This window comes from Pongo pygmaeus, chromosome 12, assembly GCF_028885625.2.
Source record: "Pongo pygmaeus isolate AG05252 chromosome 12, NHGRI_mPonPyg2-v2.0_pri, whole genome shotgun sequence".
Classification (NCBI taxonomy): domain Eukaryota; kingdom Metazoa; phylum Chordata; class Mammalia; order Primates; family Hominidae; genus Pongo; species Pongo pygmaeus.
In genome coordinates this window covers 47,146,766-47,162,481 of record NC_072385.2, presented here as the reverse complement: position 1 = coordinate 47,162,481, position 15,716 = coordinate 47,146,766, and the positions used below count along the sequence as shown (strand labels likewise).

At 45.2% G+C, this 15,716-nt stretch overlaps 1 protein-coding gene across 1 annotated transcript in view; it reads right to left on the bottom strand.

Annotated features, from left to right (window-relative positions):
• The window catches only part of POLR1A (RNA polymerase I subunit A), an 89,446-nt gene that overhangs the window by 69,766 nt on the left and 3,964 nt on the right, over nt 1–15,716 (bottom strand). The window contains exons 2-5 of the mRNA XM_054473690.2: nt 13,819–14,023; nt 12,462–12,611; nt 3,747–3,854; nt 2,708–2,793 (exon numbers count right to left, since the gene is read on the bottom strand). Coding sequence (XP_054329665.1) covers nt 2,708–2,793; nt 3,747–3,854; nt 12,462–12,611; nt 13,819–14,023 — 549 coding nt within the window. The remainder of the gene's footprint in view (nt 1–2,707; nt 2,794–3,746; nt 3,855–12,461; nt 12,612–13,818; nt 14,024–15,716) is intronic.

Genomic DNA, 15,716 nt, shown 5'->3' with positions numbered 1-15,716 from the left:
CGCTCACTCAACGCTCAGTGTTGCTCAGGCTGGAGTGCAGTGGCGTGATCTCGGCTCGCTACAACCTCCACCTCCCAGCCGCCTGCCTTGGCCTCTTAAAGTGCTAACATTACAGCCTCTGCCCCGCCACCACCCAGTCTAGGAAGTGAGGAGCGTCTCTGCCTGGCCGCCCATCGTCTGGGATGTGAGGAGCCCCTCTGCCCGGCCGCCATCCCGTATAGGAAGTGAGGAGCGTCTCTGCCCGGCTGCCCATCGTCTGGGAAGTGAGGAGCACCTCTGCCCGGCCGCCCCGTCTGGGAGGTGAGGGGCGCCTCTACCCGGCCGCCACCCCGTCTAGGAGGAAGTGAGTAGCGCCTCTGCCGGGCCGCCCCGTCTGGGAAGTGAGGAGCACCTCTACCTGGCCGCCCCGTCTGGAAAGTGAGGAGCACTTCTGCCCGGCTGCCCCGTCTGGGAAGTGAGGAGCACCTCTGCCCGGCCACCCCGTCGGGGAGAAGAGGAGCGCCTCTGCCTGGCTGCCCAACATCTGGGAAGTGAGGAGCGCCTCTGCCCGGCCGCCCCGTCTGGGAGATGAGGAGCACCTCTGTCCGGCCGCCCCGTCTGGGAGATGAGGAGCACCTCTGTCCGGCTGCCCCGTCTGGGAGGTGAGGAGCGCCTCTGCCAGGCCGCCACCCCGTCTGGGAGGAAGTGAGGAGCGCCTCTGCCCGGCAGCCCCATCTGGGAGGTGAGGAGCGCCTCTGCCCGGCCGCCACGTCTGGGAGGTGAGGAGCGCCTCTGCCCGGCCGCCCCGTCTGGGAGGTGAGGAGCGCCTCTGCCCGGCCGCCCCTTCTGGGAGGAAGTCAGGAGCGCCTCTGCCCGGCCGCCCCGTCTGGGAAGTGAGGAGCGCCTCTGCCTGGCCGCCCCGTCTGGGAAGTGAGGAGCACCTCTGCCTGGCTGCCACCCCGTCTGGTGGGAAGTGAGGAGCGTCTCTGCCCGGCCGCCCTGTCTGGGAAGTGAGGAGCGCCTCTGCCCAGCCGCCCCGTCTGGGAGGTGAGGAGCGCCTCTGCCCGGCCGCCCCGTCTGGAAAGTGAGGAGCGCCTCTGCCTGGCTGCTACCCCGTCTGGGAGGAAGTGAGGAGCGCCTCTGCCCGGCCGCCCCATCTGGGAGGTGAGGAGCGTCTCTGCCCGGCCGCCCCATCTGGGAAGTGAGGAGCGCCTCTGCCCGGCCGCCCCATCTGGGAAGTGAGGAGCGCCTCTGCCCGGCCGCCCATCGTCTGGGAGGTGAGGAGTGCCTCTGCCCGGCCGCCCCGTCTGGGAAATGAGGAGCGCCTCTGCCCGGCAGCGCCATCTGGGAGGTGAGGAGCGCCTCTGCCTGGCTGCCACCCCGTCTGGGAGGAAGTGAGGAGCGCCTCTGCCCGGCCGCCCCATCTGGGAAGTGAGGAGCGCCTCTGCCCGACCGCCCCGTCTGGGAGGTGAGGAGAGCCTCTGCCTGGCTGCCACCCCGTCTGGGAGGAAGTGAAGAGCGCCTCTGCCCGACCACCCCGTCTGGGAGGAAGTGAGGAGCGCCTCTGCCCGGCCGCCCCGTCTGGGAAGTGAGGAGTGCCTCTGCCCGGCCGCCCCGTCTGGGAAGTGAGGAGCACCTCTGCCTGGCTGTCACCCTGTCTGGGAGGAAGTGAGGAGCGCCTCTGCCCGGCTGCCCCGTCTGGGAAGTGAGGAGCACCTCTGCCCGGCCGCCCCGTCTGGAAAGTGAGGAGCACCTCTGCCCGGCCGCCCCGTCTGGGAAGTGACGAGCACCTCCGCCCAGCCGCCCCATCTGGGAGGTGAGGAGCGCCTCTACTCGGCTACCCATCGTCTGGGATGTGAGGAGCGCCTCTGCCCAGCCGCCCTGTCTGGGAGGTGAGGAGCGCCTCTACCCGGCCACCCATTGTCTGGGATGTGAGGAGCGCCTCTGCCCGGCCGCCCCGTCTGGGAAGTGAGGAGCGCCTCTGCCCGGCCTCCCTGTCTGGGAAGTGAGGAGCACCTCTGCCCGGCCGCCCTGTCTGGGAGGTGAGGAGCGCCTCTGCCCAGCTGCCCTGTCTGGGAGGTGTACCCAACAGCTCCAAAGAGACAGCGACCATCGGGAGCGGGCCATGAGGACGATGGCGGTTTTGTTGAAGAGAAGGGGGGGAAGTGTGGGGAAAGGAAGGAGAGATCAGATTGTTGCTGTGTCTGTGTAGAAAGAGGTGGGCATAGGAGACTCCATTTTGTTCTGACTAGGAGAAATTCTTCTGCCTTGGGATGCTGTTGATCTATGGCCTTTCCCCCAGCCCCCTGCTCTCTGAAACGTGCTGTGTCAACTCAGGGTTAAATGGATTAAGGGCGGTGCAAGATGTGCTTTGTTAAACAGATGCTTGAAGGCAGCATGCTCTTTAAGAGTCATCATCACTCCCTAATCTCAAGTACCCAGGGACACAAACACTGCAGAAGGACGCAGGGACCTCTGCCTAGGAAAACCAGAGACCTTTGTTCATGTGTTTATCTCCTGACCTTCTCTCCACTATTATTCTATGACCCTGCCATATCCCCCTCTCCCAGAAACACCCAAGAATCATCAATAAATACTTCATTAAAAAAATAACAAATAAAAATAAAAATAAATAAATTAATTAAAAAAAATAAAATAAAATAAAAAATAATAGCAATGAGTGACTGCCCAGAGACCTCTCACCTGGGGCAACGGCCCTGATACTTACTTGCAGTGGGGACAGCGCTTAGCATTCATATGCGCCTTCCAGAAGAGAGCAATGAGCTTGCTCTTGCTCTCACACACGTTCTTTACCTGTTTTTTTTAAAAAAAGTCAGAGAACCTTGGAGTGCCATTTTGAAGAGAATCCAATATATTTACTTTATGGTTTTCACCTTTTATTTTTAACCAGAGGAAACACCCCCACCACCACTTTCTTAAACAAAATCTTCCATAGAACCCTAATACACTTGAGCTCTGACAATTACTGAGTGACCTCTTTAAGCCTTCAGTTTCCTCAATTATAATACGGGAATAAGAATAGTAACCACCTCAGTAAGCTCTTACTAAGATAAAGAATCATGAACGCAGTGGGGGCTTGAAATACAGCCAGTACTCAATAAGTGCTAGTTACTTTCACTTGTAAAAGGAAGCCCTCTGGATGCAGCTGGCCTGCCTCAGAAGGACCTCAGGGTTCTAAGGAAGGCACATCCACAGTCCAGCCACATGAGTGGCTCTGCACCTGGCAGCAGATGGGAACCATCTGGGAGCTTTTGTAACTCCACTTGGACCCTACCCCAGACCAATTAAATCAGCATCTCTGGTGTGAAACCAAGGCATGAAGTGAAGCAGACTTCAAGACTATTTTCACAGGTGAATTATCTACCCATTCATTCATTCGTTGAACAAATTAATACTTAGGCAGTATATGAAGGGGAGAATAAGGTAGCGGTGGGTTAAAGAGAAGTGTTGGAGAAGGAAAAAAAGACCTGATGCCATTTTTTAAGAAGAGGCTTGCTGGATGCTATACCAAAATCATATGTCACATAATCCTCTCATTGGTCCTGGAGGCAGGCATTAGAGATTAGATAGTGGACACTCAGGGACAGTTGTGTAATTTGTGAGGTTGCAGGTCTCATGAGAGGCAGAGCTCAGATTCAAACTCAGGTCTACTTTGGGAAGCCAGAAGTATATGCAAAGGACAGCACAGAGGGAAAGTGATAAAATGATGCCCAAAACAGCATGGGAGAAAGACAGTGTTAACTCACATGTGCGCCCTGGGACCCCAGGAGGTTGTTCTGCACAATTTCAGCTGTGTATTGTTCTAATTCCTCCTGAATTTCAGAGGCAGAGGGATCAGCATTTTCTTCCAGAAGCTGGAAAACAAAGAGGAAAACTCCATTATCACCGTAATGTACACATCTGATGAGCAGCACAACTGGGACCAGCCTCTCCAAGGGTGGAAAAGATTCATTTGAAGGGAGAAAAAGAAACTATGGCTACTGTGTTGCACTTTCAAAAGAGTAAGACAGCATCGCTGTTAAAAAAAATCAAACAAGATCAGGCGTGGTGGCTCACACATGTAATCCCAGCACTTTGGGAGGCAGAGGCAGGTGGATCACTAGAGCTCAGAAGTTTGAGACCAGCCTGAGCAACATGGTGAAATCCCGTCTCTACCAAAAATACAAAAAGTTAGCCAGGTGTGGTGGCATCCACTTGTGGTCCCAGCTACTTGGTAGGATGATGTGGGAAGATCGCTGGGAGGGGGATGTTGCAGTGAGCCAAGATGGCACCACTGCACTCCGGCCTGGATGACAGAGTCAGACACCATCTCAAAAAAAAAAAAAAAAAAAAAAATCAAATGAGAACATCCTACTTCCAATAACGGTGGGCTAGATTCCCCAGACCAAACCTAAGACTGCAAAGAACCAAGATAGATTAAAATATTTTAAAAATCTTAATGTTCTGAAGAGCTGACAGGACAGTGAGGAATAAATAACCAGAGCAAACTAAAGGGGAACTAGGAATCTAGCAAGATGAAAGAGCATGCAGCCACATGTGCTAATGCAGGGCTTTGGTGCTGTGCTGAGGCAGGACATCACTTGGTATACTCATGTGCCCCAGGGAATATGCCTATGATGCTCCCCAGGAGCCCTGGCCTTGAGTGCATTTTCCAATGCAGCAATTTTGAACTTTTTATTCACAAACTCTCAAATGATGTAGGAAACAGAAATGAAAGTCTTAACCTAAGCTGGGCACAGTGGTGCCTCTGCAGTCCCAGCTACACTAGATGCTGAGGCAGGGGCTCGCTTGAGCCCAGGTGTTTGAGGCTGCAGTGCGCTATGATCGTACCTGTGAATTGCCACTGCACTCCAGTGCTTGCCTAACCAAGACAGTGAGATCCTGCCTTTAAAAAGAACAAATTTAAAAACCTAAAGCTTTTTTAGTATAAGGTTAGAAATCTAACAGGAAGCCATCATTCTTCACCCCCCAACACATAAACATAGTAAGCTAGAACACAAAGGACTATACTCTCAGGAACTACCAGCCCCTGTACGATCACTCAGGCCATCCAGGGAGCTTTAAGCGTTGAACCTGGATAATGACAGTCCCAAGTTGGCATCAGTGCCATGCACACAGCAGAAGCAATGAGAATCTTCTCTGGAGAAGGCAGCATCATCCTAGCCCTCAAATTATTCCCATAAATATTTTTTATTTTTACATTTATTTTTATAATTATTAGAAAACTAGAGATAGCATCTTGTTATGTTGCCCAGGCTGCTCTTTAACTCCTGGGCTCAAGCAATCCTCCCACCTCAGCCTCCCAAAGTGCTAGGATTACAGGCATTAGCCACTGTGTCCAGCCCCAACAAAGAATTTTTAAAGGTCAATGACAGACAAACTGTCAAAAATAAATACACAAGGGGACAGGGAAAGGAGGGAGGGTTTTGGGGGACATAAACAATATGCTGACATTGAACTGGACTGTAAGGGTGATAGTTACTTTGTACTGGACTGTATATATAATTAATGCATTTCTGTGTATATTTTACAAAAAAAAGTTTAAGGTATAATAGTAGGCACCATGAATAATTTTATGTCAATAAATCTGAAACTTTAAATGAAATGGGGAAATTCCTAGAAACATGTGACTTACTGTGAGCACTGGTTTAAGAAAATCCTTTCTTTCTCTCAATCTCTCTTTTGGACAAATTTGACCATAAGTTAACTTTTTTAGCTCTGTTCCCTCGGAAACGTAATAAAAGTAGAAATAGGCCGGGCACGATGGCTCACACCTGTAATCCCAGCACTTTGGGAGGCCAAGGCAGGCAGATCACCTGAGGTCAAGAGTTCAAGACCAGCCTGGCCAACACGGTGAAACCCCATCTCTACTAAAAATACAAAAAATTAGCCGGGCATGGTGGTGTTTGCCTGTAGTCCCAGCTACTCAAGGAGGCCGAGGCAGGAGAATCGCTTGAGCCTGGGAGGTGGAGGTTGCAGTTAGCCAAGATTGCGCCACTGCACTCCAGCCTGGGCAACAGAGCAAGACTCCGTCTCAAAAAATAAATAAATAAAAGTAGAAATGTCGGTTGTGTTATTAGGCAACACTACTGATGGTAAAAATGACCGCAACTGGTTAGGCTATATCTGGACTGGAAAGACCATAGCTCTGAGCTTCCCTAGGTCCTAGCTGGGCATATCCTAGGGTCCCTGGAAGCACAGCCCATGGAACTGTTAGAAACGATATTGATTCCTTTCTGGGAGATGGGGCTTCTAGGCCAGGGTGGCTCCCATAGCCGCTGATATGATCTCATTCCTTTGCATTTAAGCAGTCGTCTGTCATGTGGGCAGCCAAAGACAACTAGTCCCTGTGAGGACACCTGCTGAAGGCAAATGTGTGGCACTGCCCTGCTGGCATACTATGTCTCCAATCTCCTCCAGGGCCTTTTAAAGAGAGAATTATCTAACTCGGCTGGGCACAGTGGCTCATGCCTGTAATCCCAGCACTTTGGGAGGCCAAGGTGGGTGATCACTTGAGGCCAGGAGTTCAAGACCAGCCTGGCCAACATGGTGAAACCCTGTCTCTACTAAAAATACAAAAACTAGCTGGGCGTGGTAGCATATGCCTATAATCCCAGCTACTTGGGAAGCTGAGGCACCAGAATCACTTGAACCCGGGAGGTGGAGGCTGCAGCGAGCCAAGATTGCGCTGCTGCACGCTAGCTTGGGCAACAGAGTGAGACTCTCTCTCGAAAAAAAAGAAAGAATTATCTTACTTATTTTATGAGGCTGACATAATCTAGACACCAAAACCCAAAAAGACAATAGGAGAAAGGAAATGTAAACCAATCTCACTCATGATTACAGAGGCAAAAATCCCAAGTAAAATATTAAGAAATCAAATCCAACAACATATTAAACAGGTAATATATCATAAACAATTTGGGTTTATCCCAGGAATCCCAGGTTAATTTAACATTAGGAAAGGAATGGAGTCATTCACAATGTTAGCTGGTTTAAAAGGAGCCAAATTATCTGAAAATTTCAGTATATATTGAAAAGGTATTTGATAAAATTTAATATTTAGCCACCACAGCAAAATAGGAATACAAAGGAGCTTCCTTAATCTGATTAAAAGCTCAGTAAACACCATACTTAATAGTGAAATGTCGAAAGGGTTCCCTATTTTAAGGGTATAATTTATTTATATTTTGAAACAATCTAAAATTTATAGAAAAACTCCACGTATTTCCAGAAATGTATCTTTCTTGAACCATTTGACAGTACACTGCTGATCTGATATACCATCAACCCCAAATACTTTGGTGAACATTTTCTATAAACACGGACACTCACAAATATGACCATGATACGATCATCAAAAAATGGTAACTTAGCATTGATAAATTATTACCTTCTAATCCTCAAACAACATTGAAATTTTGCCAACTCCTTTAATAATATCCTTTACAGGCTGGGAGTGATGGCTCATGCCTGTAATTCCAGCACTCTGGGAGGCTGAGCCAGGTGGATCGCTTGAGGTCAGGAGTTCAAGACCAGCCCGGCCAATACAGCAAAACCCTGTCTTGACTAAAAAAATACAAAAATTAGCCGGGTGTGGTGGTGCATGCCTTTAGTTCCAGCTACTCGTGAGGCTGAGGTGGGAGATCGCTTGAACCCCAGAGGCAGAGGTTGCAGAGAGCCGAGATAGTGCCACTGTACTCTAGCCTGGATGACAGGGCCAGACTCTGTCTCAAAATAATACTAGTGTCCTTTACAGCAAAAGTATCCAGTTTAGAGCCATCTGTTACACTTTTTAGTCTCCTTTGTTTAGAATAGTTCCTTAGTCTTTAACTTTAGTCATTAGCAGTTTTGAAGATTAAAGGCAAGTTTTATAGAATATCCCTCAATTGCAGGCATGTCTGATGTTTCCTCATGATCAGATTTGGCTAACGCATCTTTGGCAGGAATATCCAGAAGCGATGTTGTGTTCTTTCAATTGGTCCCATCAGGTATGTTTCACTTTGATCACTTGAGTAAGGGTGTGACTGCCAGGTAAGAATTCTTCTCCATGGTAGTTATTCTCCCTCTGACCTTTGTAATTAAAAAAGACTATGTGTGCGTATGGGAGGGAGGGTACTTTGAAAGTGCGTAAGTAGCCTGTTAAACTTTCAGTCATTCAATTCATTCTTTCATTTATATCAACATAAAAGTAGGTTCATGGATTCCTACTTCATTCAATGGGTTATAATCACTTAGTGTCATCATTTATTATGATGCTCAAACTGTCCTAGATTTGGCCAGAGTGGGCCCTTCACACAGGCTTTTGTGCCCTTTGGACATGTCCCATCGTTCTTTGAGCACATACTTCCTTTCTGGCATGTGACATTCCAGGCTGGTCTTGTACTTTCTCTGTCCCAGCTCTAGATCAGCTATTTCTCCAAGAAGCTTTTTTAGTGGAGAATGATATTTAGAAAACAAGAAGGGGGTGCTAGGTGCTATCACTCCTCTGAGCCCTTTCAGGGACAGGGCCAGGGGAAAATACATGTGTACACACACACTTTACACCAGAACTTTTAATTCCATTTTAACAATACAGGATTAATTCTGTCTTCTCTCTTTCATATATTTGTAACTCTCTTCTCTGATAGTTAAAACCTGGCCCCCATTATCCTAAAGTACATATTCGATCAATTAAGTACTTATTCATCAACGTCTCTCTCTCTCTCCCCGTATGTAACCACTCTCCCACCACTGCCGCCGTCATCCCCTCCTCTGTGTGGAGCCCTCACCCAAATTGGGCTCAAGCTCCACATGAGCCCACCCTCCTTGTGGACCCCTCCTTATCACATTTGGGCTCATACACTCCATGCTGGGTCACCCTGCACAGGCACCCTGTCACTTGATTTGGGCTCTCACACTCTAAGCTGTGCCTTTATCTCCAAATGAACATCCTCCTCACCCTATTCGAGCTCTGGTATTCCGCACAGGGCTGCCCACACGTGCAGGGATCCCCTCTCACTCTGCTCTGGCTGAGTCCCTGTACAGGGACACCCATCCCACGAAGCTTTGCTCACTCTGCTGCGGCTCAGACACCACATACTAGGCCATGTATCTTTGTGGAATCCCAGCTTGCTCCACCCACCTAATGTCTTCGGGACTGAAGTATCCAAGAAGAGGGAGGAGAAGAGCAAAGGGGAACAACTTTTCTATGTGACAAGAAATAAGACAAAGATACCCACTACCACTTCAACACAGTAATGTAGATCCTAGCCATCAAAAGAAAACATATAAGGCTTGGAAAGGAACAAATAGGCCAGTATTTGCAGATAGGATTGTATTGAAAATCTAAAAATCTCTACAGATAAACTGTCAGAATTGATGAGACAATTTTGCCATGTTGCTTCATAAATAATCAATAACATTTTTACATATCAACAAACAAAATGAAATTTTAAATAAGGTATTTTTAATAGCACCAGAAATTCTAATGTAAATACTAACTATGAAAAAATATCTCTTTACAATAGAGATCTGGTCATCCCCACTTTATCCAAAAGTAACCAGCCAGAGAAATTAGGCAAGAGAAAGAAAAGGCATCCAAACTGAAAAGAAAGATGTAAAAATGTCCCTGTTTACAAATTACACATTCTTTTTTTTTTTTTTTGAGATGGAGTCTTGCTCTGTCGTCCAGGCTGGAGTGCAGTGGCACAATCTTGGCTCACTGCAGGCTCTGCCTCCTGGGTTCACGCCATTCTCCTGCCTCAGCCTCCTGAGTAGCTGGGACTACAGGCGCCCGCCACCACGCCCAGCTAATTTTTTTGTATTTTTAGTAGAGATGGGGTTTCTTCGTGTTAGCCAGGATGGTCTCGATCTCCTGACCTTGTGATCCACCCGCCTCGGCCTCCCAAAGTGCTGGGATTACAGGTGTGAGCCACCACTCCCAGCCAACATAATCTTATATACAGAAAAACCTAGACTCTACCAAAAACCTCTTAGAACTCAAACAAATTCAGTAAAGTTGCAGGATAAAAAAAATCAGTAGCATTTCTATACACAAACAATGAATTAGCTGAAAAAGAAATCAAGAAGGCAATCCCATTTATAATAGCTACCAAAAAAACACCTAGGAATAAATTTAACCAAGGATGTGAAAGACTCTTGGAAAACTGCAAAACACTGACGAAAGAAACTGGAGAGGATACAAATGGAAAAACATCCCATACTTATAGATCAGAATAATTAATATTGTTAAAATTACTACACTACCCAAAGCAATTTACAGATTCAGTACAATCCCTATCAAAATACCAATGATATTCTTTGCAGGAACGGAAAAAAAAAAAATTGTAACATCTGTATGGAACACAAAAGACCCTGAACAGCCAAAGCAATCTTGAGTAAAAAGAACAAAGCTGGAGGCATCACACTACCAGAATTCAAAATATACTACAAAGCTGTAGTAACCAAAACAGTAGGATACTGGTATGAAAACAGAAACATAGGCCAATGAAAACAGAGAACCCAAAAATTAATATACATATCTACAGCAAACTGATTTTTGCAAAAGGTGCCAAGGACAGTGCCTTTAATAAATGATGCTGGGAAAACTAGATATCCATATGCAGAAGAATGAAACTAGATCTCCACTGCTCCCCTCTACAAAAATCAACTCAAAATTGATCAATGACCTAAATATAAGGTCTGGAAAAATATTTTATCAATCAGACCTCAAAGCACAGGCAACAAAAGCCAAAATAAACAAATGAGATTATATCAAACTAAGCTTCTGCACAGCAAAGTAGTCAGTCAACAGAGTGAAAAGACAACCTACGGAATAAGAGAAAATATTTGCAAACTATTCATCTTAGGGACAGAGGCTTAATATCCAGAATATGTAAGGAACTCAAACATCTCAACAGCAAAAATCCCAAACAATTTGATTAAAAAATGGGCAAATGATCTGAACAAACATTTCTCAAAACACATATAAATGGCCAACAAATATATGAAAAAATGTTCAACATCACTAGTCGTTGAGAAAACACAAATCAAAACCACAATAAGGTTTCCTCTCATCCCATTAGGATGGCTATCCCCAAAAGACAAAAAAAAAAAAAATGCTGGTGAGGATGTGGAGAAAAGGGAACTCTTATACACTGTTGGTGGGAATGTAAACTAGTATAGCCACTACGGGAAACATATGAAGGTTCCTCAGATAACTACGAATAGAACTTCCATATGATCCAGCATCCCACTATTAGACATTTATCCAAAGGAAAAGAAATTGGTATATCAAAGAGATACCTGCACCCCCATGGTTACTGCAGCACTATTCACAATAGCCAAGATATGGAACCAACCTAGATGTCCAACAATAGATAAAGGGATAAAGCAAATGTGGTATATATACACAATGGAATACTATTTGGCCATAATAAAGCATGAAATCCTGTCATTTGCAACAACATAGATGGAACTGGAGGACATTATGTGAAATAAGCCAGGAACAGAAAGTTAAACACTGCAAGTTCTTATTCATATGTGGAAGCCAAAAATAAAGTTGATCTCATAGAAGTAAAAGTAGAATAGAGAATACTAGAGGCTGAGAAGGGTAGGGAAAAAAGGGGAACAGGAAGAGAGTTGTTAAAGGAGATAAAATTACAATTAGACAGGAGGAATAAATTCTAGTGTTCTACACCATTATAGGATGACCATAGCCAACAATAATATAGTTTCAAACAGCTAGAAGGAGAATATTGCATGTTCGCAACACAAAGAAATGATAAATGTTTGAGAGGACAGATACGCTAATTATCCTGATCTGATCACTGATACACTGTCTGTATTACACCATCACTATGTACCCCATAAAATATGTATAAATATTATGTGTTAATACAAAAAAAGACCAAAAAAACCAAACACAAGAAGTAAACAAAGTAAGCATTACCAATAGGTGAACAACCTGACATCATATGCCTCCTAAAATGATGCGATACAAAGTACCCTGTATCATGTAGGTTGTATCTTGCCAAAATGTGAATCTAATTACAAGAAATAATCAGACATTCTAAAATGTAAGAAATCCTATAAGACAACTGGCCTTGAGTCTCCAAAAAAGTCAGTATCATGAAAAAGAATTTTCTACATTACAATGTTCTACTTTAAGACAGATCAAAGAGATGTAACAATCAAAAGCAATGTCTTTTGATTGAATAAACCTTGATTGAATCCTTGGTCCAGAAAATCAGAAAAAGCTCATAAATGGATTAAATGGTATTTCACCATTGTTTCTATGAACATTCCTTTTATTATTCTTATAGCTTCCTGTTTTCACACTCAGCTATTGGTATCCAGTTATAAGATATAAAGATCAAACGTTCTGGTGACTATTGGCATGGTAACTAGGACAACATACAAGCATCTCTTGTTCCCCACCACTTTGCCTTTCCTGATTTCTGTGACCACTACCCACCTACCCTGTTCAGAATTCTCTCAAGCTCGTATACTGCTTGTAGGGCCCCGACTTCCAGAACCCTCAGCTGGCAGAGTAAGAGGTGAATCACGGCCCGGGGACAAGTCAGCATGTGGCAGTTTAAACAAGAGCCCCGAAGCAGCAGGTACAGCTTCTGAAGAGAGGGAATAAAAACAAACAGGATATTAGAAAGAAACACAGTAGTCATGGTGATTTTCAGTATACTCACAAGTTTCTTTATGTAGTCAGTCTATTCCTTTAAAAACTCTACTTCAGCCTACATGCTTAGAAAGGCCTTTGTTATCTTAAGAACCAGATAAATATTCCCTTCTATTTTCTTTTAAGGTTTTATTTTAATCCATTTAGACTTGAAATTTACTTTGGGTGTACGACCTGAGGTAGAGAAATATCTTTATTTTATTCCAAGATTTAATTAAGAGACTTCTCAGCCAGGTGCAGTGGCTCACGCCCATAATCCCAGCATTTTGGGAGGCCAAGGCGGGCGGATCACTTGAGGCCAGTCACTTGAGGCCAGGAGTTTGAGACCAGCCTGGCCAACATGGTGAACCTGTCTCTTGTAATTTTTGTAAAAATACAAAAATTAGCTGGGTATGGTGGCACGTGCCTGTAATCCCAGCTACTCGAGCGGCTGAGGCACAAGAATCACTTGAATCCAGGAGGCAGAGGTTACAGTGAGCCAAGATCAGGCCATTGCACTCCAGCCTGGAAGACGGAATGAGACACTGTCTTAAAAAAAAAAAAAAAAAGACACTTCTCTTTAACATGATTAACAGACAAAAATCATGTCCATGTATACCAACATATGTGTAGCTTACAAAAAAAAATCCTGGAGGTGAGTTAGCTGAAATAAAAAGCTGAAAATGTACCAGCATGACTCTAGACAGGAGCTTCATTCTGACCTCACTGTTGGGCTTTCTGGGGCTTTGCTTCTCCTGCCACCACACAAGTGCCTGTAGAGACACCTGAAGGGCTCAGGGAGACCCTGAGAACACTGAAGTTCTCTCTATTACCAGGCAGGTGCCACTGAGATTTCTGAAGAGCACGAAGACCCTGAAACAAAAGGTGTAGGGGATGAATCTGAACTCTCCCCAATCCTCCACGCAAACGGAATCAGGCTGTGGCTCTACTCAACTGGAATCAAACTGATATTCATTTATTTAGGGCCACAGGGTAAGTTGAAGTTATTGTATTTGGCTCAAAGCTTCAAAATCTCATTCTACAGAATGCTTTCATTGGAGTGCCTGGGGCTTAACCTCCTTAGACCATTCTTGTGGGAGAGAGGCAGCACTCACAAATCCCACCAGCAGCCCTGAGACCCACACAACTAAGGCAACACTTACATCGAAGAGGAGAGGGTTATACACCGTGAGTGGGAGCTCAATGTGGCCCAGGTGCCCAGAACAGTTGCTGAAGTCCTGCACGCAGGTGGAGCACACCTCTTTGGAATCTGCAGGGCCCAAAGCTAAATCATACAGGCCGTTTGCCGATGGGTTCCCCAGGCTGTCCAGGTACCGAGGGTTCGTAATGGATTTAACACTTAATTTCCTAAGGGGATAAAAAAGACCAAGAGGAAAGCTAAGGTTACCAACCTCTCTGATGTTTCCTTTCCAGCACAAAACTATAGTTAAGTGATTATTTAATGCCTGTTTGATAGCTCTGGAGGGCACAATCTCTGTCTTTCTCACTAGTGCACCCCAACACTAAGTGCAGAGTTGGTACCCAATAGTTAATAAATACATATGTGCTAAATGAATAAGTCATAAAATACATATATGCTAAATGAATGAGTGGTAACTTCTTAAAAACAGATTTAGAACAAAACTTCACTAAGTATATTGGTAAACTGTTTATAAAAGGAGTTAAGCATCTACTATACACTGACTGCTTCACAGGCAGCATTATTCTGTCTTTTTTTTTAAACAAGGTCTCACTCCTGTTGCCCAGGCTAGAGTGCAGTGGTGCAACCTCGACTCACTGCTGCCTCGAACTCCTGGGCTCCAGTGATCCTCCCACCTCAGCCTCCCGAGCAGCTGGGACCACAGACATGTGCCACTATGCCCAACCAATTTTTCGATTAATATTTTTTTGTAGAGACAGGATTTCGCCATGTTACCCAGGCTGGTCTTGAACTCCTGAGCTCTAGAGATCTGCCTGCCTCAGCCTCCCAAAATGCTGGATTACAGGAGTGAGCCACCACGCCTGGCCACATTATTTAGTCCTGATCTTAATCCTCTGAAATGCTCATCACTACATGTACTTTTCAGAGGACGAAACCAAGGCTCAGGGAAGTTAGGTGATTGAATCCAGATGACACAAACAGAATGTGGGGGAGGCAGAATATGGAATAGGCTTAACTCCAAAGCCCACCCAGTTCAATGAAGGGAATGTGATGCAACAATCCCTGTATGCAGAAATAGTAAATTTGACAACATTAAACACATTTAGTCAAACCTTAAAAAAGGTTTCATCACATTTTATGTTTGGTTTGAAAGGTGCTCCCATAGGACACAACTATGTTTAGGAGGCTAACTTTGCTTTCACAACTTTCTCCTTTCTGATTTAGAAAATAAAGACAAAGAAACCATCCCAATCTGACAGCCTAGAGGAGATCTGAAGGTTGAAACGAGAGTCCCCTAAAGATGTAAACACTCCCTTTAATAAAGCACAAAAATAGTGTCAAGTTTTCATGAGTGGTGACATGTTCTGAGTGTAAAATGATGTTAGTCTATCAGGAACTAAGCTGCTCAGCTCTAGAGGATTCTATGTTGCATGGCCAGTGTCACTCTAAGGGCCAAGGCGACAGGGAGGCAGATCTGCTGCTGTGGCTCTTGTCTATATGGTCACCTTGCTGCCAGTAAGCTAATTTCACGAGAAACTTGATCTAACTCAAAAGTTGTGCGTGTGGTCTCTTCCCACAAATCTAGAGTCCACCTGCAACCCTGAACTGGGTAACATTGAACAAATTACTTACCTTTTGTTCTTTAATCTTAATTTTTGAAACTGTAATAAAATATATATAAATTCATCATCTTAACTGTTTCAATTAGTACAGTTCAGTGGTAGTAAGTGCATTTGCATTGTGCTACCATCACCACTCTCCATCTGTAGAACCCTTTTTCATCTTGTAAAACTGAAACCCTGTACCCATTATACAGTAATTCTTCATCTCCTCCGCTACCATCATTTTACTTTCTGTTTTGATTAATCTGACTACTCTAGGTACCTTATATTAAGTGGA